General features: G+C 40.5%; 2 protein-coding genes across 8 annotated transcripts; one reads left to right on the top strand and one right to left on the bottom strand.

The window, feature by feature from the left end:
• Positions 1–473: 473 nt before the first annotated feature.
• Positions 474–19,712, bottom strand: LOC131321282 (transcription elongation factor SPT6 homolog). The gene is made up of 10 exons (XM_058352281.1): positions 19,565–19,712; positions 19,375–19,452; positions 2,186–2,318; positions 2,006–2,097; positions 1,764–1,916; positions 1,546–1,684; positions 1,191–1,458; positions 901–1,107; positions 689–814; positions 474–604 (listed from the first exon to the last, which is right to left on the bottom strand). The coding sequence occupies exons 1-9, from the start codon at positions 19,596–19,598 to the stop codon at positions 752–754; spliced, it is 1,167 nt and encodes a 388-aa protein (XP_058208264.1). The 5' UTR covers positions 19,599–19,712; the 3' UTR covers positions 474–604; positions 689–751.
• Positions 10,355–25,853, top strand: LOC131320732 (F-box protein At5g07610-like). Of its 7 annotated transcripts, XM_058351551.1 has the most exons (6): positions 10,355–10,994; positions 11,078–11,301; positions 12,104–12,217; positions 13,475–13,594; positions 22,025–23,279; positions 23,994–25,853. In XM_058351551.1, exon 5 carries the CDS (start codon positions 22,063–22,065, stop codon positions 23,275–23,277), a length of 1,215 nt encoding a protein of 404 aa, XP_058207534.1. In that variant the 5' UTR covers positions 10,355–10,994; positions 11,078–11,301; positions 12,104–12,217; positions 13,475–13,594; positions 22,025–22,062; the 3' UTR covers positions 23,278–23,279; positions 23,994–25,853. The 7 variants fall into 7 exon arrangements, with proteins under 7 accessions (XP_058207534.1, XP_058207533.1, XP_058207535.1 ...); XM_058351550.1 differs by lacking the exon at positions 12,104–12,217 and having other exon boundaries at positions 11,173–11,301; XM_058351552.1 differs by lacking the exon at positions 12,104–12,217 and having other exon boundaries at positions 11,176–11,301.
• The last annotated feature ends 42 nt before the right edge of the window (positions 25,854–25,895 follow it).

Consider the following 25,895-nt stretch of genomic DNA (forward strand, 5'->3'; position numbering starts at 1 on the left):
TACCATGTGCCTGGCACCTTTCAGCACTACTTGAGGTGTTTCAAACATTGCACATGTAAAATTAAAAGCCATCTCTTCTGGGGCTTCCTTGGCATCCTCCAATTCATCCATTCTCTGCCGGAAAACCAAGAACAAAAACACAAACATGACAATGAAGCACCAGTTCCACTCAAAGCATGAAAAAATTAAAATGACAAGCCAAAACAAGCATACATACCATCTTTTCCAAAGATATCTGCAACCCAAATTGCTCCGAACTATAGCCAAACTTGTTTGCGACCTCCCACAGACCAGCCTTTCTGCAAACACCATATTGTGATTTTCTCTTGGGCCTCTTATATTTTCCTTCATCTACACCAACCTCGCCTGCGGGGAAATGCAAGTTAAACTTCAAGTCAACATCATCGACCTCTCTTTCTGATTCAGCAGCCTTGAGGGACTTGGTAATCGACTCAAAAAGCTGCTCATTCAAAGTGAGGCGCGTCTCATCATATATTCTGCGAGACTCTTCTTCAAACCGCTTGCTGTAGTATGACTGGAGAGCACTCTTTCGCTTCTAGAGAAGCAGCCACTTTCTGTCCAAGTCCTGAACGGCCCAAAGTACCTGCAAAGAAGTAGATCATGCTTGAATCCCCATGCACCTCAATCTAAACATTTTGTACAACAATCGACATCAAGTTCATTTCACCTTATGCCACCTTATTGTACTTTTTTTGTCAGCTTTGTCATTATTATCAATCTCAGCTTCATGCTAATCCAGGTCCTTAAACTGGCTAAGGCACACTTCCTTCCGGTACATGGCGATAAACGGAACCTAAGAAAAGAGCAAAAGATAGGCACACTCATAAGGAGACCTACTAAAAAAAAGAGCCTTCAGTCTTAAAGATCTATAGTACTTACATCCAACTTCTGAACATGCATAAGCTCCATAAAACGCATAATGTCATCCTTATTTATCAACAGTTCACGCTCCCCTTGAACTGCTCCTGTACCACTCATGCTAAAAAGAGGAACCGCGCCAATCATGAGCTGATTATAAACCCAGTTACTCTCCTCATCTATACTCATTTCATCTGTTGGTGGTGCACCAGTGGCTTCCTCGGATATCTACAAGAAAGGCAAAATTCAACCAGTGGCGTAAAGGCTTTGTGCTGGACAAAACGCAGAGTCTTAAAAATGCACCATACAACCTGCATTCGTTCTGGTATATCTATCCCCCTAATCAGGTCATCCTTCTGTGTCATATACTTCTCAGAAAGGACAATTGGTTCAAATTCATCTTCAAGCCTCTTTTCTCTCCTATCACCAGAATCATCATGCTTGCCCATCTTAGCTAAACCTAGTTTGCGGAGCCTCAGAACTTCATCAACATCACCGAATATGTCATGAGCTTCCTGTAGTGCAGACGACGAAACACCTGGTGCCTGCCTAGACTTCTTCTTGTTCACCTTCTTCCGCCTGCATGAGGAACTAAATCATCAGTAACAAAAAAGATTAGCACAAGTTCATATTCACAACACGAAAGATAATTCATGCAAGTTATACCTCATAGGAAACCCATCAACATCAACGATGTCGTCTTCATCCATGATGAAATCAGCCATTTCATCATCCTCTTCACCAATGTCGCCATCCTCTTCTTCTTCAGGTTGTTCTTCCTCAGCAATATCCTCGAGAGAAGGTCCTAAAATATTGCAGGACAATGGTAAGTTATCAACGACCTAATGAACCATGAAGACAATGACCAAGATCATCAATTATACCCTTCCCGCCAAATAAGCTCCGTTCAAGCTTCTCCTCAGCCGTTCGACCACTCTTCCAACTACCATCAAGCTCCTCCTCCTCAGAAAACCCAGAGTGCTCACCTTTAGTATCTCTTTGAGCTTTCTTCAACCGCTTGAACTTTTGCTCTCCTTCTGCAAGCAACATCAACAGCAAATACCCATTGAAATAAGTATATAATCCTTATTTAGTTCAACAAAATACAGATAGAAGGGAAGGACGCTCACAAGTTTCGGGCGATGGAAGCCGGTGATATTATTATCCTGGAGAAGATCGTAATCATCCTCATCAAGTTCGTAATGCTTCTCTGAATCTCTAAAAAAAGGTGGAAATACAAGAATAAGAGCAGGAAGCCAAGAACTGATAAGAACCAATGGCAGCACAAGTAAAGAATGGATGATACCTTTTCTTCCTTTTCTTCTTCTTTTGCCTCTCCACATCGCTGTCTGCCATCTCCTCTTCTCCATCATCTTGTTCTTCTCCATCGACATCATCAACAATGAACCCATCATTTTCGTATTCATCTTGCCCTTCTTCTGCTAAAAAAGATAACCAAACCGCATCTCAGACTACGAAAACGAGTTCCTATCTTACTCAACATGAATGCAAATTCCTATTAGATTTACTCCAACAGGTCAAAATCCATAAAATGCAGCACATTAAAATCACTGAAAAGTTTGAAAAAATAAACATGAACCACCCCATTGCATGCACAAAGGTAAAATGCACATAATCAACAATGAACCCATCATTTTCATATTCATCTTACCCTTCTTCTAGCCAAAAGTTAACCAAACCGCACCTCAGACTACAAAATCGGGCTCCTATCTTAATCAACATGAACATGAATTCCCATTAAATTAAACTCTAGCAGGTCAAAACCCCATAAAAGGCAACACATTAAAATCACTCAAAATTTTAAAAATAATAAATACGAACCACCATATTGCATTCATTAAGATAAAAAGCACATAATCAACATTTCGCCAATAAGTTTTCCACCACAAGTCATTGTCACAGCTAATTCAAGAAAGAAGGGGAAAAAACCTACTAAAACAAGTCCCTTCTTCAGGGAGCAAAAAAGGTGAAACCAAATAAACCCTAGTGAACTGTCACAAACCCTAGTAACCAATGGTTTTCATATTCATCATGCCCTATTGCTAAAAAAAGAACCAAAACACATCTCAGACTACGAAAATGGGTTCCTATCTTAATCGACATCAATGTGAATTCGAATTAAATTAACTCCAACAGGTCAAAAACCCAATTACTTTGACTATATTCCAACAAAAGGAGCCAATAAAGAGTGGGGGAAGGGACAGATTTAAGACTACCGATGCGCTGATACATAGAGCTGCCGGTTAGTGGATTTTTTAGAAAGCGTGTTTCCTCCATTCATTAGACTATAGGTTTTTTCCTCTTCTCTTCTCCGTGTGTATTGAATGATGGAATGAATAGAGCTACGTAGCGCGTAGCATGGTGAATGTTGAAAGCTCCGCGTAGCATTCTTATTCTTATTGAACAGGAGTAGTCAATTGCAGAAGTAGAATGAGCAGCTCCTCTCTCTTTTGGTGGTTTAGAGCGGGGGCTTGTGTAGCAATTTGGCAGAAGCTCGTTCAATACGCTGCCTCCGCTTGATTATTCAATGAATGAATGCAATGAATGCGTTGTTGATAAAGAGCGCCCTTCGCACTTTAGCAACATCAACTTAGAGCTCTAAGCTACAAACTCGTACTAGATCGAGCTCCTCGCTTCAGCAGCTACCGAAACGGATTGATCGGATTTGGCTCATAAAATGATGCACATTAAAATCACTCAATATTTTTAAAATAAGACTATGAAAATGGATTCCTATCTTCTTCTCTTTTTTTGGTAACTAAATGGGTTCCTATCTTACTCAACATGAACGTGAATTACCATTAAATTAACTCCAACAGGTCCAAAACCCATAATAAGCAACACACATCAAAATCACTCAAAAAAATTTAAAAAAGAAATACATACGAAGCACCACATTACATGCATAAAGATAAAATGCACAAAATCAACATTTCACCCAATAAGTTTTCCACCACAAGTCACAAAACATAGTAACCTACTAAAACAAGCCCCTTATTCCCGGCGCCAAAAAGGTGAAACTGAATACACCCTAATGAGCCGTCAGAAACCCTAGTGACCATCTAGAATGAAGAGACGGCCCAAACAAGAGTATACAGTGGGAAAAACAAAACAAAAAAGCAGAAGAGAAGGCCATAATACCGTTTTCCTCATGTTCTTCGTCGTTGACTCCACCACCGTCGACGGGTTCTCTCTCGTCCTCTTCAACATCGAGTTCATCTTCACGAAACGCGCGAAGAGGAAAAAAAAGAAGAAAGTGAGCGCCACAGATTTCGTAGCAAATATGCTTCAGAAATACACATCTTCGTGGAGTTAGATTAGGGTTTTTACCTTCGTCGTCTGAGATTCAGTTGTTTCTGGCCATTTTCTGGAGCGAAAAATAGGGCACGAAAAACCCTAGGATTTGTGAGCAGGTGCGATTCGAGCGAAAACCCTAAAAAAGCACACAGATGCTTCTGAACTACAAGAATCTGCAATGTCGTGATATATATATATATATATATATATATATATATATATATATATATATATATATATATATATATATATATATAGAGAGAGAGAGAGAGAGAGAGAGAGAGAGAGGGGGGGGGGGGGGGGGGGCGAATATGCTGCCTCCGCTTGATTATTCAATGAATGAATGCAATGAATGCGTTGTTGATAAAGAGCGCCCTTCGCACTTTAGCAACATCAACTCAGAGCTCTAAGCTACAAACTCGTACTAGATCGAGCTCCTCGCTTTAGGAGCTACCGAAACGGATTGATTGGATTTGGCTCATAAAATCATGCACATTAAAATCACTCAAAATTTTTAAAATAAGACTATGAAAATGGATTCCTATCTTCTTCTGTTTTTTGGTAACTAAATGGGTTCCATTCTTACTCAACATGAACGTGAATTACCATTAAATTAAGTCCAACAGGTCAAAAACCCATAAAAAACAACACACATCATAATCACTGAAAAAAATTTAAAAAAGAAATACATACGAAGCACCACATTGCATGCATAAAGATAAAATGCGCAAAATCAACATGTTGCCCAATAAGTTTTCCACCACAAGTCACAAAACCTAGTACCCTACTAAGATAAGCACCTTCTTCCCTACGCCAAAAAGGTGAAACTAAATACACCCAAATGAGCCTTCAGAAACCCTAGTGACCAACTAGAATGAAGAGACGGCCCAAACAAGAGTATACAGTAGGAAAAAAAAATAAAAAAGCAGAAGAGAAGGCCATAATACCTTCTTTCTCATCTTTTTCATCGTTGACTCCATCACCGTCGACAGGTTCTCTCTCGTCCTCCTCAACATTGAGTTGATCTGCACAAAACGCGCGAAGAGGAAAAAAAAAAAACTTGAGCGCCACAGATTTCGTAGCAAATATGCGTCAGAAATACACATCTTCGTGGAGTTAGATTAGGGTTTTTACCTTCGTCGTCTGAGATTAAAACCCTAGGATTTGTGAGTAGGTGCGATTTGAGCGAAAACCCTAAAAGAGCACACAGATGCTTCTGAACTACAACAATATGCAATGTCGTGATTTAGGGGGAGAGAGAGAGCGCGGGGGGGGGGGGGGGGTGGGGTCTGGGTGTTTGTGAAAGGGATCGGGAATTGCTTTTGGGCGGTGCAGTCCCACTGCTCCCTCACCCCATCCTCAACCATGTATAAATGGAGAACATATACAGTGAAAGATTTTTAGTCCCTGCTACAAAGACCAATATATATAGGAAAGTTTCACGAGGCCTTATCGGTTTTCTTTATATATATGCACACACACACACACATCAATGTGAATTCGAATTAAATTAACTCCAACATGTCAAAAATCCAATTAGTTTGACTGTATTCTTACAAAAAAAGCTAATACAGAGTGGGAGAAGGGTCGGATTAAAGACTACCGACGTGCTGATACATAGAGCTGCTAGTTAGTGGATTTTTAAGAAAGCTTATTTCCTCCTTTTATTGGACTATAGGTTTTTTCCTCTTCTCTTCTCCGTGTGTATTGAATGATGGAATAAATAGAGCTACGTAGCGCGTAGCATAGTGAATGTTAAAAGCTCCGTGTAGCGCTCTTATTCTTAATGGACAGGAGTAGTCAATTGCAGAAGTAGAATAAGCAGCTCCTCTCTCTTTTCGTGGTTTAGAGCGGGGGCTTGTGTAGCTATATGCAGAAGCGTTCAATATGCTGCTTCCGCTTGATTATTCAATGAATGAATGCAATGAATGCGTTGTTGATAAAGAGCGCCCTTCGCACTTTAGCAACATCAACTCAGAGCTCTAAGCTACAAACTCGTACTAGATCGACCTCCTCGCTTCAGCAGCTACCGAAACGGATTGATCGGATTTGGCTCATAAAATGATGCACATTAAAATCACTCAAAAATTTTAAAATAAGACTATGAAAATGGATTCCTATCTTCTTCTATATTTTGGTAACTAAATGGGTTCCTATCTTACTTAACATGAACGTGAATTACCATTAAATTAAGTCCAACAGGTCAAAAAACCATAAAAAACAACACACATCAAAATCACTGAAAAAAAATTTAAAAAAGAAATACATACTAAGCACCACATTACATGCATAAAGATAAAATGCACAAAATCAACATTTTGCCCAATAAGTTTTCCACCACAAGTCAGAAAATCTAGTACCCTACTAAAATAAGCCCCTTCTTCTCGGCGCCAAAAAGGTGAAACTAAATACACCCTAATGAGCCTTCAGAAACCCTAGTGACCAACTAGAATGAAGAGACGGCCCAAACAAGAGTATACAGTGGGAAAAACAATACAAAAAAGTAGAAGATAAAGCCATAATACCTTCTTGCTCATCTTCTTCGTCGTTGACTCCATCACCGTCGACGGGTTCTCTCTCGTCCTCCTCAACATTGAGCTGATCTGCACGAAACGCGCGAAGAGGAAAAAAAAAGAAAGTGAGCGCCACAGATTTCGTAGCAAATATGCTTCAGAAATACACATCTTCGTGGAGTTAGATTAGGGTTTTTAACTTCTTCGTCGGAGATTCGGTTGTTACCGGCCATTTCCTGGAGTGAAAATTAGAGCACGAAAAACCCTAGGATTTGTGAGCAGGTGCGATTCAAGCGAAAACCCTAAAAGTGCACAAAGATGCTTCTGAACTACAAGAATCTGCAATGTCGTGATTTAGAGAGAGAGAGAGAGAGAGCGGGGGGGGGGGGGGGGGGGGGGTGGGGGTGTTTGTGAAAGGCAACGGGAATTGCTTTTGGGCGGTGCAGCCCCACTGCTCCCTCACCCCATCCTCCACTCCATGTATAAATGGAGAACATGTACAGTGAAAGATTTTTAGTCCCTGCTACAGAGACCGATATATATTGGAAAGTTTCACGAGGCCCTATCGGTCTTATATATACACACACACACACACACACACACACACACACACATCAATGTGAATTCGAATTAAATTAACTCCAACAGGACAAAAACCCAATTAGTTTGACTACATTTCTACAAAAGGAGCCAATAAAGAGTGGGAGAAGGGTCGGATTTGAGACTACCGACGTGTTGACACATAGAGCTGCCAGTTAGTTGATTTTTAAGAAAGCTTGTTTCCTCCTTTTATTAGATTATAGGTTTTTTCCTCTTCTCTTCTCCGTGTGTATTGAATGATGGAATGAATAGAGCTACGTAGCACGTAGCATAGTGAATGTTGAAAGTTCCGCTTAGGTTCTTTATTCTTAATGGACAGGAGTAGTCAATTGCAGAAGTAGAATAAGCAGCTCCTCTCTCTTTTCGTGGTTCAGAGCGGGGGCTTTTGTAGCGATCTGGCAGAAGCTCGTTCAATACGCTGCCTCCGCTTGATTATTCAATGAATGAATGCAATGAATGCGTTGTTGATAAAGAGCGCCATTCGCACTTTAGCAACATCAACTCAGAGCTCTAAGCTAAAAACTCGTACTAGATCGAGCTCCTCGCTTCAGTAGCTACCGAAGCGGATTGATCGGATTTGGCTCATAAAATGATGCACATTAAAATCACCCAAAAATTTAAAAATAAGACTATGAAAATGGATTCCTATCTTCTTCTCTTTTTTGGTAACTAAATGGGTTCCTATCTTATTCAACATGAATGTGAATTACCATTAACTCCAACAGGTCAAAAACCCATAAAAAGCAACATACATCAAAATCATTCAAAATTTTTTTAAAAAGAAATACAAACGAAACACCACATTACATGCATAAAGATAAAATGCACGAAATCAACGTTTCGCCCAATAAATTTTCACCACAAGTCACAAAACCTAGTACCCTACTAAAATAAGCCCCTTCTTTCCGGCGCCAAAAAGGTGAAACTAAATACACCCTAATGAGCCTTCAGAAACCCTAGTGACCAACTAGAATGAAGAGACGACCCAAACAAGAGTATACAGTGGGAAAAACAAAACAAAAAAGCAGAAGAGAAGGCCATAATACTGTCTTCCTCATCTTCTTCGTCGTTGACTCCATCACCGTCGACGGGTTCTCTCTCGTCCTCCTCAACATTGAGTTTATCTGCACGAAACGCGCGAAGAGGAAAACAAAAAAGAAAGTGAGCGCCACAGATTTCGTAGCAAATATGCTTCAGAAATACACATCTTCGTGGAGTTAGATTAGGGTTTTTACCTTCATCGTCTGATATTCGGTTGTTTCCGACCAATTTCTGGAGCGAAAATTAGGGCACGAAAATCCCTAGGATTTGTGAGCAGGTGCGATTCGAGCGAAAACCCTAAAAGAGCACAAAGATGCTTTTGAACTACAAGAATCTGCAATGTTGTGATTTCGAGAGAGAGAGAGAGGGTGTGGGTGTTTGTGAAAGGGATTGGGAATTGCTTTTGGGCGGTGCAGTCTCACTGCTCCCTCACCCCATCCTCCAATCCATGAATAAATATGGAGAACATGTACAGTGAAAGATTTTTGGTCCCTGCTACAAAGACCTATATATATATATATATATATATATATATATATATATATATAGGAAAGTTTCACAAGGCCCTATCGGTCTTCTATATATATATATACAGTTACTTTTAAATGAGGAGGTCCTTAATTTAGTTAATATAAGAACCTCCCTATTTCTTCTATTTTCCGATCAAATTTCGATGATCTAAGCCGCTCAATGTGTTCAGAACGTGATTTTAAGGGTACTTGCAAGAAATCGGCAAAAAAAAAAAAAAACAGGGAAGGGCTTGATTTGAGCAGTTTTTATTTGAACCGTTTGATAAAAATATAACAAAAACTACTTGGATGAAGCTCTTCCCGGTTTTTGTTTCTGCTGATTTCTCGCGGGTACCCTTAAAATCACGTTCTGAACTCATTGAACGGTTCGGATCATCAAAATTTGATCGGGAAAGGGAGGTCCTTATTTTATTAAAATGAGGTGGTCCTTAGGAGAAGGGAACTCTATATATATATATATATACAGTCCATCTCCCGTAAGGACCATCTTATTTTAATAAAATGCGGACCTCCCTTTCCCGATTGAATTTTGATGATCCGAGCCGCTCAATGTGTTCAGAATGTGATTTTAAGGGTACGCGCGAGAAATCAACAAAAAAATGACCGGAAAGGGCCTCATCCGAGCAGTTTTTGTTTATTTTTTATCGAACGGTTCAAACAAAAATTGCTCGGATGAAGCCCTTCCCTGTCGTTTTTTTTGCCAATTCAAGGCTAGTACCCTTAAAATCACGTTCTAAACACATTGAGCGGCTCGGATCATCGAAATTCGATCGGAAAATAGGAGAAATGAGGAGGTCCGTATTTTAACTAAAATAAGGACTCCCTCATTTGAAACTGACTGTGTGTGTATATATATAGTCCACAGGCCGCCTATAAAGGAATGGAGTTCCAAATTGTGGCTCTCTTTTTAGCCATCTCCGGACGATTATGTCTCTCGGTTCAAAAACTAGCAAATTACAGTTACTTCTTTGGGATTTTGGGCGTTTTCGTCATTTCGCGCTCAAAAGTGGTGGGCCATAGACACTATTTGGGTTATTTTTGAATCAGGAATGCTACATACACTACACACTTTCACTACACCATCCACTACATTTTTTATGGGACTCATTTCGGGTCCGACAAAAAATACAGAAAAATATCCATAAATTTTAAAATAATATTTTAGGGGGCCCTGCAAAAAATCAGCTTTAACCGGTATCGATAAGTTTTATTTCTAAATTTATAGGAGTGAAAATGCTCAATCGCGCAGTTTCGAACATACGAACCCAGAAATAATATTTATCGATACCCGTTAGAGCTGATTTTTTACGGAACCCCCCAAAATATTATTTTAAAATTTATGGATATTTTTCTGTATTTTTTGTCGGACCCGAAATGAGTCCCATAAAGAATGTAGTAGATGGTGTAGTGAAAGTGTGTAGTGTATGTAGCATTCCTCTTTTTGAATTACTTTAACGGGTTTTCGGACTTTTCATGTTTTCCGTCTGTGTCCCGAATTTTCTATACTATTTTGTCACGTAGTGGTCTTGAGCTTGGGGGCTTCCCGGTAAAATTGCATCCTGCAGTTGCTGTGTGCACATGGATCCTGCCTGGAATCAAGGCTTTTTCAGTTTTTCCCAATTCGTTTGTCCACGTCTTCTTCTCATTTCCCAGTTCCCATTTCCCATTTCCATCCATCCATCCGTCTACCACCGTTTCTGCGGCAGGCGGCCAGTCGGGCTTCCTAGAGCAGATGATGGCCGATTAGCTGTGGCAGGAGAAGATTTGGAGAGGAAAGTTAGGGAGGAGCTCAGCGGCTGGGTCGTCTTCGGCACGAAGAATCTGTCTGCCGATAAAAGAGAATCAGTGGGAGAGAGAGAGAGAGAGAGAGAGAGAGAGAGAGAGAGAGAGAGAGGATGGACGATTTAGGGGTTTCAGAAGTCGGATAGGGTTTCAGGAGGGAGACGAGTACCGGGGCAGGGTTTTCGAGGTCGGACGAACATGGGGTGGGTTGGGTTTTGGGTTTTCGAGCTGGATACGAGCTGAAGAGGCGAAATCTGCTCGGCCCAGCATTGGGGAATACAATTGACGATCACCGGAACCGACGCGACATCAAGGTCTGTGTGTGTATGAGGTAGATTTTCAGTTTCCTCACTATAACTTGTTCAACCCAAAAAAATTAGGGTTCCGTGTTGATAAGATTTTGTTTGAAATTAGGGTTCCATTATCTCTTTCTGCATTTGCAATTGGTTATAAGGTAGACAAGAAAAAAGGACCTCCGATTGCCATTCACATCATTTCGGTGGTTTCAGTAGGAGGAGGAGGAGAATTCCCGACATCGCCGACGTTGTTCTGGCCCTCCGCCTGTATCGCTCTGCCGATTTGGGAGCTCCAAGTCAGATGCGAAGATTTTGAGATTTTCGCCATCGATCGCCTCCGAGGTCCTTCTTTCTCTCCACCTTCGTTTTGCTATATTTTTATGTGAACCCATGGCAATGAGAATTTTCTGCTGAACAAAGGGTTCTCAGTAATCTGTAGTCCTGAATCGGGTGTTTTCTCTTCGGTTTTATTCTCCATTTTTTAGGAGATTTAATAGTTATTGGAAGAAACATGTATTAATTGGGAATCAGAAAGGTGGAGAAACCCTGTTTCAAAACAGATAAATTGTGATTGAAAATTATAAAAATAGTGAATCGCATAGAAAAGAATGGAATTCGGAAAGAAATTCGAGAACCCAAGAAGCCAAGTGATCAAATTGGGACTATTTCTACAAAAACCAGAAGTATGGTTTTTGTCAGGTAATAAAGAGAGAGACCCTAATTTTAAGAAGAGAAATCCTTGATGTAAGGAAAGGAGAAGAAAAATTCATAACAGTAGGGGCATATACACATATACCTAACCTATATATAACCATACCATCTCAACTATAGGGATTGACTGCCAATGATATTGTTCCTAAGTCTGCTTAGCTGAAACACTCTAATAACTGAACTAAACTGTGTGATTATTATAGTTCTCAGCTAAAGAAGTTGGCGATTCTCTGTATCTGTTTTTGTTTTTAATGTCACAATGTGATGTTCAAGTTCAAGACTTGGGGATATCCTTTTTTGGAATGTCTAATTCTGTATATGTGAGCATGGCTTTTGCTTGGTGGTCTCCTTTTGATCCTTGCGAGGAACTTATTCAGATCCGCCTAATATGGGTTTGGTAAACCTTTTACATAATACATACTGTCCCTTTCAGGAAATAGAGGGTTTTTTTAACCCACAGCCGCCATGAGATTGGAAAAGTGTTGGTTATGCTCCTCCTATTGTGTATCTTGGACATGGTATTCAGTTTGTTAGGAATGATGCAAAGGTAGCGTTGTGCGACACTTTGTCCTTCTATTCTCGTTTTTGGGATATATGACCGCAGTACAATGGTGTTCCATAGTTACTATTGTCTGATCAAACAAAGTAATTAATTGTCTGGAAATCAATTCTTATGTATGAACTTTTGCAATTTACACAAACCTGACCAAGCTTGGTTCTCAATTCCATAGGGAGATACTGAAAGTTTGTTTACATGGTTATGTCCTATCAGTGATTTCAGAAAGTGAGTGCAACAGGCTTAATGCTTCCTATGGACTATTCAGGGCTTAACAGTTGTTCCTATTTGCATTTACAGTTTGTGAGATTCCAGAGTATGTTTATTTGGGAGCTATCTCATGATGTGTTAATGTTATAGACAATGCGAATATAATAATCAGTGTTAGTGTCAATGTTCAAGTAAGAGCTAATAAAGCTTCTTGACCTAAGACCGCTGACAATCACTCCGAAATTCAGATATTCCGATTTTGTTGGTCAAAATGTCACAAGAACTTTAAAATGAAGAGGAATCCGCAAAAGGTTAAATGTACCAAGGCTTAACGATAACCCTTCCAACGAGATGGAAGCTAGGGTTATCTTTTTTCTTTTAAACTTATTACAGGTTCAAATGTTGGTGGGGTAGTTGAGTGGCTATCGTCGACTTGGTTTCTATTTCTGATTTCATTATGGCTTTTTTTGATTGTGAATTGACTTGGTCTGTTGTTGATTGTATTTGGGTTCTATGCAAATTGCAGAGTTCAGATTCTATGAAACTAGGATGGGTTGTGCTTTCATGTGACCTTTACATTTTGACATTCATGTTTGATCGAAAAAGTGTTGGGTTTGGGTGTTAACCTAAGAAGCATGGACACGTTTACCGGGCTCACGTATCGGTGTTGGTCACGGACACGACACGACACTCTTCGAACACATGTCAAATATGCCTAAAAACAAGTTTGGTTTTTCATTATATTTCTTTTACTCTAAACATTGTGTTGATACTCTAGGAAACGTTGGGGACAATCTTGGACATGCTAAGGATAGATTAGGAGGTTAAAAAGCATTTTTAAAAAGCATTTTACCCTCATAGGTGATATTGGTTTCAGTATTTATCATCTTCAAAGTTGACTCGTATGATTGATTTATTGAGACGGATCCTTCTGGGTTAAGATACTTACGAATTGATCTACTCATAAATTTGCCTTCTGATAACATGAATTTTATGCTTTTCTATTCTGATTTGGAGATTATCTTTTTCTTTGACCAGGTTAAGGCAAAAGGGTCATTGATGCAAATGGTTGCCGGAGACTGGATAAGATCTGACAAACATGAAGACGATCTGGTCATGCCCCTAGCAAAGTCACCCCTCTGAAAGCTTCCAGATCCGGTAAGTTGTGAATAGGCTCTCTCTTTTGTTCTTATCATCTGTGTTGTGCTTGCGTCATGATTAGCTTACAGAGCAGGAAACAAAGCAGACTATAACAACATGATTCCTGACCAGTTTTTGGTTCTAACGTTCAAGTAAGATAGGAAATCATATCTGGTGTTGGCTGTTTGCTGTCACAGGATCAATTTCACTAGATTACCTTGCGCATTCTTCATTGTTTTTTCCCTAATGCAGACAGCTATGTTAGCCGCTTAGGATGAGTGATCCTACCAGATTATATGTGAGACAATTGCCAATATTCTCATCCCCTAAAGATCATATGATTCAGTCCAATGGCCAATTAAGCAAGCCCTAAGTGATTTAAGTCCCCAATAGAGGAGAGTTGATAATTTTATCATGCACTTTTTTTCCTGGTGTGGACATATTGTGGGTAAAGATTCTCACACTCACCCTTTCTATAGTGGCATTCCTTTTATCTCATCTTGCATGTGAGTAATTATAAGGATGCTGTTTTATGTTTTATCTTTTTTGTTTTATATGCATCTAGTGAAGTCTGAATTTTAGCCTCCTCTACAAATTTAATTGTTTACCAAAATGGATCATCTTTGAGAGTGCCTGCAAAAATCATAGGCCATTGTAGCCGTCCAGCACTCCCCCACATGCATGACCCCGTCTCGCTGGAGGTGAATAAACTGAACTAACCCTTGCACAATCACAAATAAGTCGTGCCAAATATAGCAGGGGAACAAACACAATCACGAGACTTAAACCAAAGACTTTATGAGAACAGACCTCTTAAAACATCTTAAGTCACCAACTCTTTCAAATGCTTAAACTCTTAGGAAAGGTGCCCAACAATGTATATCAAGGTATCCTACGCTTACCATTGGAGAATAAATTGATGTTTAAGAGCTTATGGATCTCTCATTATTAATTTAAAGTTTGGCTATTGTAACACAGTTTAGTGGAGAGTTCTTTCATTTTCTTTATCTTCCTTTCTTCCCCGCTATCTGATTAGGGGAGCAGACTGCAGTGTCATGTTCTTATAATATTTTCATAATAATATGTACCTTTTTTAGACCAATGTAATAGGTGTTCGATTATGAATTACTTGAATTGATGGGTGTTCATAATATAAGGCTGAGTGTTTGAATGAATTGATTTGTGGGCTAATATTTTGGGTGAGTGTTCATGTAATTTGGATTGGGTGTGTCATTTAAGGCTAGGTGTTCAAATAATGAACTAACCTACAGTAGTACAATTTTTTCAAGTATTTTATGAAGGGGAAAAAAATTTTGGGGTGGTCATGTGACCATCTCCCCTTCTATGTAGAGCCGCCAGTGCCTGCATTTGATTTCTGCAATTCCAGCAGTCACGCCAATAAAGCTAATCGATCAGATCGTCGATTTGGCTGGGGTTCTCATCGCCTTCATCCTGAGAGGGTTGTTGGATTTGACTTCGGTTTGATAGTCTTTAGCGAGAGAGAGAGAGAGAGAGAGAGAGAGAGAGAGAGAGAGAGAGAGAGAGAGAGGTTTGAACTTTTGTATTTCTCTTGATAGATTTCTGTATAGATGTTTGATTTTGGTTGATTGGAGTGATGTGGTATTTGGTTTTGAGGTGTTCATGGTTGTGTTCGGTTATCGAAATCCTAATAATTTGGGAAACCAGTTAGAGAGTTGGAATAGTTGCGATACTGATTATATAAATAACTCTTAGTCACTATGCCAATCTAATTATTTTGTATAACCACACAGGAAAGAAATACGAAACATGACTCCGGGAAATTTTCTTAGTCACCTAACTACGTAGGCCAAATCATGGTTAGAACCATCGAATTAATTGGACTATTGTTATTTTTATACTGTATGCTGTAGGTAGGGTCAAACCGTCAAACTTATTATCAAGGAAGACTATTTGACCTTCCAATCGCTTACAGACACGTGGCAAAGGGACCCGCAGAGAAAAGTAGCCTCGGTCAGTTCTTCACCTAATGAAGAATAGTTGACCACCCAATGGGAGAAAGGCACGTGAACGGAAAAGAGAAGTATTGGTCCCTGCGGGAGGCCATCGCGGAAGCCCCGATGGTCCCGCGGAATTATAAAAATGCATCCTGAAATAGTTCTAGCAGAGGGGAACCATGTCACCTCGAAAAATGGCGTTGAAGAGTTCCCGGAGTCCCATCCTAGCCTAGAGGCAGGGTCCGGGAGGGACCCCGTGGAGAAAATACGATCGCCGCAGGTCGCAACCTTGCTCCGGCGGGAATTGGGGAATTTCTTGTGGCTTGGGATGGAGGTATCGCTGCGGGATTACGAGCCGTCCTGCGGACAAGTGTCCGCGGAAGGGGCAAGTTTCCCCAAGGCCAGGAGGTACAGAGGGAATACGTGTCGGGGTCTAATACGAGCGCCGTCCTAGGCCTGACCTAGGCCCAGGTGCCCTATAAATACCCCTGACATTCCCAATGATTAGAGAGGACCTTTTTCTGGAAAAAAGGGCGTGAACACTGAATTTGAGGAAGGAGAATATTCTTCCTTAGAGAAAAGGAGTGACCTCACCCGCTTAAGCCCGGAAGAGGTCAAATACCCAGTGGAGAACGAGAAAGAGACATGCTGCCTCTGTTCCGTTCGTACCTCCTGCTCCTTCTCTCACCCTATAAGATTCCTCACCTCTTCCCTCCACTAATCATCAACCAATCGTACCTCTCCAGCTCATGAATACTCACACGTAAGCGACCCCTCGGGAACCCTTCTTCCCACATATGCCATGCATGATAATCTAATTGGTTACAAAGTCTGCTGTAAATCTAATTCGTTGGATTTCTTTTGAAAGACTCTGTGTGTGGTAAAAGTCTCTTTGTGTACGTTAATCATCCATGGAATTGTTTGTTGATTTCGTTGGTCAAGAACTGCACTCTAATAGAGCATAAGTTGTTGTCATACTTTTAACATGTTAGGGAAATATTAGGAGACAGTTTAAGCTGGAGTTTTGAAGAGTTCTTTGAGTCCGCAGTCAGTTATAGTCAAAAGATGTTGGGTGGATGCTTGCCATTTTAATGATGTTTTACGTTATACAACTAGATGTAATATCATAAGCCTAGCTGCCTTTCAGAGACATATTATGGTATACAAACAAGGATAGGAGAACGGAAATATTGCCTGTTAAGGTGGTAAGCAAAGCAAGAACACGAGCAATACACTGAGGTCTTCGGTTGGACGTAGTTCAAACCAGATGAATGACTTAAAAATGGCTGGCAGCAAGAAAGAAACTAATGTAAAGAATGCAAGCAAATCTAGGGAGAAAACCAAAAGAAAATTGACACATGTTACTAAGTTGTTCCCTGAAATCCTACTGGTTTTCTTGATGAGTATACGTTCTTTGGACGCATAGGGTATGCATATTGGCAAGGGATGTTTTCCTCTGCCAAGTACTTTTAGGCTGTGTTTGGAGATTGGAAGGATTTTATGAGGGCAAGCAAAAGGTGAAAGGAAAAAAGAACAAAATAATGAATGAAGTGAAGCGGCTTAGCCCTTGCATTAATTTCATTATATCTTCTTCTTCTGTTTCCTTTACCCTCAAAAAAATATTTTCATGTCTATGTAGAATTGAAATCTTCTGTCGGCCAGAAAAAAAAAAAAGAGAAAAAAGGAGATCTTCTGTTGAGTATTATCTTCAGTCGCTGTCAATGTTGAATGCAGAATTTAGAGAGAGTGCTTCTTAAAGAAGAGTTTCAGTTACAAAAGTTTTTGGCATTTGGGTTATTGTGTCTGATTTAGTCAAGGCCAGTGTTTTTTGTTCTATCAGGTTCCCCTTGTGACTAACGTCAATTATTCTTATTTCTAGGTTTGAGAGAAAGGACATGCCCTTTGTGTAGGACCTTGGTTAGACCCACGGATCTTCGTTCATTCGGGGACGGATCAACAAGTTTGTTCTTCCAATTGTTCTGAAATTCTGCGTTGTTGCAAAGCATGTATCTTCTTCCCCATCAAACTGCTATTTCCCCAAAATTTTCATCTCTTTGCATAGTCTTAGTTTTGACTTATTACATTGTCTCATTCTTGAGTTGCCCTTAAAAATTGTTGGTTGGAAGGTATCACCAAAATTAGCAGATGGATTGACAATATGTTCTTATGTTGTATTCTTGGAAATTAATGTACATTTGGCCTCGGGGTGAGTTGATTTTCATGAAAGTGATCATCACTATTCCTTTACCTTAGTGCTATGATTGAATGTACCAGGCTATGTAGCACCGACACTCCAAAAGGGCGTTATGTCCATGTTTTGGAGTCGGGGACACGGCGGGGAGTCGGGGAAATGTATTGGACACGCCACATGACGTGTCCAATAATATAATTTTTATTATTTTTTGATAGGGGACACGGTTGGGGACACGCTGGGGACCGTCAAATACACTAGCGGATTCTTCACTGGAGTCAGGTGGAAATCATTTGTTCATGCACACAAGCTATCAACCTACCACACATTTGTACTCAATCCTAATGTACATGTAGAATTACATACCATGGTGTTTGATGCGAACAATTACGAATGCATCTACTCTTGGTATTGATATCATTATGCAAGGACTGTGAACTTCTACCTAATGAATGCATTTATAAAAACATATCAACCTTCATTTCGCAGCAAACATCACCATATTTCGATCCTCAAAACATCGCTTTGAACTTTTTTACTGAGCACGCGATTCGTGCAGAGCACGTAGCCCGGCACTAGTATATATATACATCAATGTGAATTCGAATTAAATTAACTCCAACAGGTCAAAAACCCAACTAGTTTAACTATATTTCTACAAAAGGAGCCAATAAAGAGTGGGAGAAGCGTCAGATTTGATACTACCGATGCGCTGATACATAGAGCTGCCAGTTAGTGGATTTTTAAGAAAGCTTGTTTCCTCCTTTTATTAGACTATAGGTTTTTTCCTCTTCTCTTCTCCGTGTGTATTGAATGATGGAATTAATAGAGCTACGTAGCGCGTAGCATAGTGAATGTTGAAAGCTCCGCGTAGCTTTCTTATTCTTAATGAACAGGAGTAGTCAATTACAGAAGTAGAAGAAGCAGCTCCTCTCTCTTCCGTTGGTGTAGAGCGAGGGCTTGTGTAGCGATCTGGCAGAAGCTTGTTCAATAAGTTGCCTCTGCTAGATTATTCAATGAATGAATGCAATGAATGCGCTGTTGATAAAGAGCGCCCTTCGCACTTTAGCAACTATCAACTCGGAGCTCTAAGCTACAAACTTGTATTGGATCGAGCTCCTCGCTTCAGCAGCTACCAAAACGGATTGATCGGATTTGGCTCATAAAATGATGCACATTAAAATCACTCAAAAATTTTAAACTAAGACAATGAAAATGGATTCGTATCTTCTTCTCTTTTTTGGGTAACTAAATGGGTTCCTATCTTACTCAACATGAACGTGAATTACCATTAAATTAACTCCAACAGGTCAAAAACCCATAAAAAGCAACACACATCAAAATCACTCAAAAAAATTTAAAAAAGAAATACATATGAAGCACCACATTACATGCATAAAGATAAAATGCACAAAATCAACATTTTGCCCAATAAGTTTTCCACCACAAGTCACAAAAGCTAGTAACCTACTAAAATAAGCCCCTTCTTCCCGGCGCCAAAAAGGTGAAGCTAAATACACCCTAATGAGCTGTCAGAAACCCTAGTGACCATCTAGAATGAAGAGACGGCCCAAACAAGAGTATACAGTGGGAAAAACAAAACAAAAAAGCAGAAGAGAAGGCCATAATACCGTCTTCCTCATCTTCTTCGTCGTTGACTCCATCACCGTCGACGGGTTCTCTCTCGTCCTCCTCAATATCGAGTTCATCTGCACGAAACGTGAGAAGAGGAAAAAAGAAGAAGAAAGTGAGCGCCACAGATTTCGTAGCAAATATGCTTCAGAAATACACATCTTCGTGGAGTTAGATTAGGGTTCTTACCTTCGTCGTCTAAGATTCGGTTGTTTCCGGCCATTTTCTGGAGCGAAAATTAGGGCACGAAAAACCCTAGGATCTGTGAGCAGGTGCGATTCGAGCGAAAACCCTAAAAGAGCACACAGATGCTTCTGACTACAACAATCAGCAATGTCGTGATTTATAAAGAGGGGGGGGGGGGGGGGGGGGGGTTATTTGTGTTTGTGAAAGGGATCGAGAATTGCTTTTGGGCGGTGCAGTCCCACTGCTCCCTCACCCCATCCTCCACTCCATGTATAAATGGAGAACATGTACAGTGAGATTTTTAATCCTTGCTACAAAGACCGATATATATAGGAAAGTTTCACGAGGCCCTATCGGTCTTCTATATATATATATATATATATATATACATTAATGTGAATTCGAATTAAATTAACTCCAACAGGTCAAAAACCCAATTACTTTGACTATATTCCTACAAAAGGAGCCAATAAAGAGTGGGGGAAGGGACGGATTTGAGAATACCGACGCGCTGATACATAGAGCTGCCGGTTAGTGGATTTTTTAGAAAGCGTGTTTCCTCCTTTTATTAGACTATAGGTTTTTTCCTCTTCTCTTCTCCGTGTGTATTGAATGATGGAATGAATAGAGCTATGTAGCGCGTAGCATAGTGAATGTTAAAAGCTCTGCGTAGCGTTCTTATTCTTATTGAACAGGAGTAGTCAATTGCAGAAGTAGAATAAGCAGCTCTTCTATTTTTCTGTGGTGTAGAACGAGGGCTTGTGTAGCGATCTGGCAGAAGCTTGTTCAATACGCTGCTTGCGCTTGATTATTCAATGAATGAATGCAATGAATGCATTGTTGATAAAGAGCGCCCTTCGCACTTTAGCAACTATCAACTCAGAGCTCTAAGCTACAAACTCGTACTGGATCGAGCTCCTCGCTTCAGCAGCTACCGAAACGGATTGATCGGATTTGGCTCACAAAATGATGCACATTAAAAGTACTCAAAAATTTTAAACTAAGACTATGAACATGGATTCCTATCTTCATCTCTTTTTTTGGTAACTAAATGGGTTCCTATCTTACTCAACATGAACGTGAATTACCATTAAATTAACTCCAACAGGTCAAAAACCCATAAAAAGCAACACACATCAAAATCACTCAAAAAAAATTTAAAAAGAAATACATACAAAGCACCACATTACATGCATAAAGATAAAATGCACAAAATCATCATTTCGCCCAATAAGTTTTGCACCACAAGTCACCAAACCTATTAACCTACTAAAATAAGCCCCTTCTTCCCGGCGCCAAAAAGGTGAAACTAAATACACACTTATGAGCCGTCAGAAACCCTAGTAACCAACTAGAACGAGGAGACGGCCCTAACAAGAGTATACAGTGGTAAAAACGAAACAAAAATGCAGAAGAGATGGCCATAATACCGTCTTCCTGATCTTCTTCGTTGTTGACTCCATCACCGTCGACGGGTTCTCTCTCATCCTCCTCAACATCGAGTTCATCTGCACGAAACGCCCGAAGAGGGAAAAAAAGAGAAAGTGAGCGCCACAGATTTCGTAGCAAATATGCTTCAGAAATACACATCTTCGTGGAGTTAGATTAGGGTTTTTACCTTCGTCATCTGAGATTCGGTTGTTTCCGGCCATTTTCTAAACTCAATCTTCGCTAAGTAAGTTTTTCTTTGTCTTCACACTTGGTTTCTGTCCATCAAGTATCAACTATGAGGAACTCAGGGTTTTGTATTTTGGGCGAAAATCTACTACTTTGGGTTTGATGTTTTTCGGGGTCTCGTTTTCGGCTTGATTTTGGGTTTGATTTTTAGTATCGAGGGTGATGAATCAACTGGTTTAGGTTTTGATTCTTGAAACAATTGGTTAATTTGGTATTATGTATCTGATCATCGTTGCTTTTCTGGGATTGAGAATGCCTTGTCTAGTTGTCAATGAGTTTTCATGAACGTTTATTTTGATTTTGATTTTGATTTATTTATGTTTGTTTACTGATTAGTTTTAATTCGTACTCTTTTTTTTTTTTGAAGTTTTGTACTCCGTAAGTACAACTTAATATAGAGGCTTCATTTAAAATGTTCGCTTTGAACCTGCTAATGTAATAAAATGTTGGCAAATTCCAGAGCTTGAAGTTAGCTTTAGCTTTCACGCAGCTCGATTAATCCGGGGCCCTGAAATTAACGACCGGACAAATCCTCCAGTGGCCCGAATGTTTGGATTGTGTGGCCTCCGTGGGATTGGAAAATGCGATCTCATGGAGTCATAGAGGACAAACATTTGTTACTTTCTCATGTCCACTTGGCCAAATCCCTTCGGTTCCCGTTAACTTTTTTTTACCTGAAATATATCATATTATATGAGCTGATAAAGAGTTGATTATTATGTTACCTGATATCCACATCTATCAATACTATGAAATCCTCTCTTACTGAAAATGGCCTATATTCAGGGTGACTTGAAACAGGAGAAGTATCAAACACCTCCTCCATGGCTAAGTATGCATCATCATTATCATGTGTTGCTGATAAAGTTGCTGTGGATTCGGACCTCTTGACTGAAATCCTGATTCGCCTACCTGCAAGATCTCTCGTGCGATTCAAATCCGTGTCCAAATCCTGGCTCTCTCTCATCGCCAGCAATTTCTTCGCTCTCCGCCGCAATCCCGACCCCACAATCGTCTCCGGCCTTCTCCTGCATCCCTATGGTACCAAAACCAAAATTGATTTCATCCCCCTTATCAACACCATCAGAAACCCAACCCACCCCCAATTCACTGATCTCACTTTCTTTCCGGGTTTATCAGATAATATACGAATCATAAATTCATGCCACGGATTACTATTATGCCGTTTTTGCTACACCCGACAGAAAAACCATAACCCTGATTATGCTGTTCAAAATCAAAACCGTGACCCCAACTACGTTGTCCTCAACCCCACAACCAAGCAATTCAAAACCCTCCCCAAATGCCATGTCTCAGGCCTCAGAGGCCTTACCCTGGCTTTTGATCCGTCAAAATCCCCTCACTACAAAGTCGTTTCCGTTTGTGTTTGCTTTCGTCACACTACATCTATGTTAACTTGTGCAGTGGAATACTATCATGAGATCATGACGTACTCATCTGAGTCTGGCTCATGGAAGGCTTCCGGTGTGACGTTCGCAGCCAAAGGCCGAGAACAGTATACTTCTGGAGTGTATTGGAATGGTGCGGTTAACTGGTTCAGCAACTGGGGGAAGGGAGATTCAGTGTATTACAATGTGGATGAAGGGCGGTTGGGGATTATTCCACTACCTCCAATCCCAGAGGGTAATGATTGGTACGGTCGGGAGTTCAGGCATTACTGGGAATCTCGGGGCCACTTGCATCTCGTCGAGATCAACAGTGGGATGCATCGGGTTGATGTTTACGAGATGGAGAGAGATTACTCCCGGTGGTTTGTGAAACTTAGCGTTGATCTTTATGCTCTCGAAATTCCGCGGGACCCTCTGTATTGTCTGTTTGATATACTTTGTGTCGTACGGATGGAAAGAGATGAGGAATCGTTTCTGGTGCTGCACGTACCTGATAAAGTCTTGCGCTACAGTTTTGGAGATGGGAATTTGGAGAAGATATGTGATGTGGTGGCTCCACAGAGTTCTCGTTCATTGAGATATTCCTGGTTTCGTTCGTATCAGTACATTGAGTCACTTGCCAGTGTTTGACGGTAATTGCTTTTAATCAAGAATGTTTTTTTAATCAAGAATGTTAATATAACTATATATGTTATGCATCTTTATCGTAAAATATAGCTGTATCCTAAAAATATGTAGATACAAACAACTTCTATATCACTGTAAATTTTTATTTATTTATTTATTTGGCGAGTACTGTCATTTAGTTCAGTCGGAATAGCGTCTATTGTTGATACACGGAATACTGGTATTAGCCGCGTTAGCATATAGATGGTATGTACTCTATGCCACATTGTAGCAATAGTGCAATGTCGGGGGTAAACGCTTTCATCTTTCTTCCATTTGCCCACCAGCAACCATAAGCTCAAAGCCCCTGTTCACTGCTGTTATAGGAGGCTTCTTTTGCTTGAAATGAGTGGGAATGCGGAAAAGGTGTTAAAAATTAGTTCAGGATTTGAGAATTTTTGTTCACTGTAGTCAAAATTGGAGGACCACTCAAGTCGATTCTTAGTAGTTGTATTCTAATCCTTCCCTTATTTTGGTACTTTTTAAGCTACCTTTGCCAAGCCTTGAAATATCATTGTATAAACAGCAATGTTTTTTTTTTTTTCCCTATGAATTTTCTCTGTATGTTTATGGAAATCACTCTTTTTTCCTTCTAAGGAAATACATCTTGAACTGGAAAGCAAAAAGGAAAAAAAAACGTTGAGGTAATACAAATTGAACACTTTTTGATTTATATGCAGGCTATGTCAAGGTATGTCCGCGGAATCTACTTGCCTCTTTTTTTTTGAACTTGAATCTACTTGCCCCTCGTTAACAGGTACAAATACCTTTTCGTAGATTCCGATATCATTTTGGGACGACATTATTCAATTTCTGGTTAAATGTAAGTGCTGTGTAATGTGGAAGAACTTTTATCAAAATGCTAGCATTTCTCATTTGTCTTAGAAGTGATTTTTGATGGGCAGATGAAGAAGCTTTATTTTCTGGGAAACTGTAGGTTCGCCTCATTTCAGAGTAGTGTTGTGTGGTTGAAATATGGTTGATTCTCGCGCGGGGGGGGGGGGGGGGTGGGGAGGGGGTGTGAATGAACTCTGCACAATCTTGGCCCTTCTCGCGTCTTTGGTCCCTTACTCAAGCATCTGACCTCGTGATGGCTCTCGCTGGTCCCTCCGCTCTTGCGAGCTTGTACAGCTCGCGGGGTGAACTTTACATACTCTAAGGGTCTCGTTGGATAAACTCTACATATTGGGGTCTCGAGACCCTCACGATGACTATCACTGGTCCATCTGCCCTCGCGAGCTCGTTCAGCTCGCAGGTCCTATCTTGTGTCGCGTGGCCCCAATTCTCTCTGTGCTTGCGAGCTTGTTCAGCTCGCGGGGTGAACTTTACACACTCTAGGGGTCTCGCAACCTCGGGACCCTTGCGATGGCTCTCGCTGGTCCATCTGCCCTCGCGAGCTCTTTTAGCTTGCAGGTCCTATCTTGTGCCTATCTTGTGCTGCGTGGCACCAATTCTCCCTCCGCGCGGCAGTCGCTGGCCATGTGTCATTCTCTTGACCCCTCCACACGTTGGTGCATGAGTGGTCGGTCAAATTTCTTCGCAAGTCAACGGTCATAATTTTGACCGCGCCTACAATTAGCAACTTCTTTTTACACTATTTCGAAAACCCAAGGAATCAATCGTATGCAGCAGATCATGAAATCCATTGAAAATGAAAAAAAGGAAAAAAAAAACCTTGATTGGTGGCTCAAAGTTGAAGCTTTCACCGCATGGCTCAATACTCGACGGCTATTAATTAATAAAATTGACGAGGACAAGACAAACATCCGTGGCAGAATTCAAAAATGTTATTAACTCCAATAGGGAAACTGCAGAGAACCAACCGTGCAATTGCTTAATGAGTAGTATGATAGTAGAGCACTATATTAAAATGGTAGAAAGTTGACTATTATGGTATACTTGATACCCATATCTACCAATGCCGCACAATCCTCTCTCTGCCTATATTCAGGTTGACTTGAAACAGGAGAAGTATCGCACACCTCCTCCGTGGCTGAGTATCCATCGTCGTCGTTGTCATCTGCTGCTGAAAAAGTTGCTGCCAATTCCGACCTCTTGATTGAAATCCTGATTCGCCTGCCCATAAGATCTCTTAGGATTTCCAAGTCCGTGTCCAAACACTGGCGTTCTATAATTACCAGCCATTTCTTTGCTCTCCTCCGCAATCCCGACTCAACAACCGTCTCCGGCCTATTCCTGCACCCCTATAGTATCAACCCCTTCCCCGAGCTCAATTTCATCCCTCTTATCAACACCATCCATGAACCCCACCCCTGGTTCACAGATCTTGCTTTCTTTCCAGGTTTACGAGCCCATATACGAATCATAAATGCCTGTCACGGGTTACTATTGTGTTGTTTTGGCCACAGCCATGATGATAACCCTAAACCCAACTATTTCATCCTCAATCCCACAACGAAACAGTTCAAAATCCTCCCAAGATGCCATCTCTCCAACCTCATATGCCCCGCCCTAGCTTTCGATCCGTCAAAATCCCCTCACTACAAAGTTGTTTGCGTTTGTTACGTTGATTTTGCTCCAATTTTTTTTTTTTCGGTAAATGATTTGGCTCCAACTTATCC

This window comes from Rhododendron vialii, chromosome 3a, assembly GCF_030253575.1.
Source record: "Rhododendron vialii isolate Sample 1 chromosome 3a, ASM3025357v1".
NCBI lineage: Eukaryota > Viridiplantae > Streptophyta > Magnoliopsida > Ericales > Ericaceae > Rhododendron > Rhododendron vialii.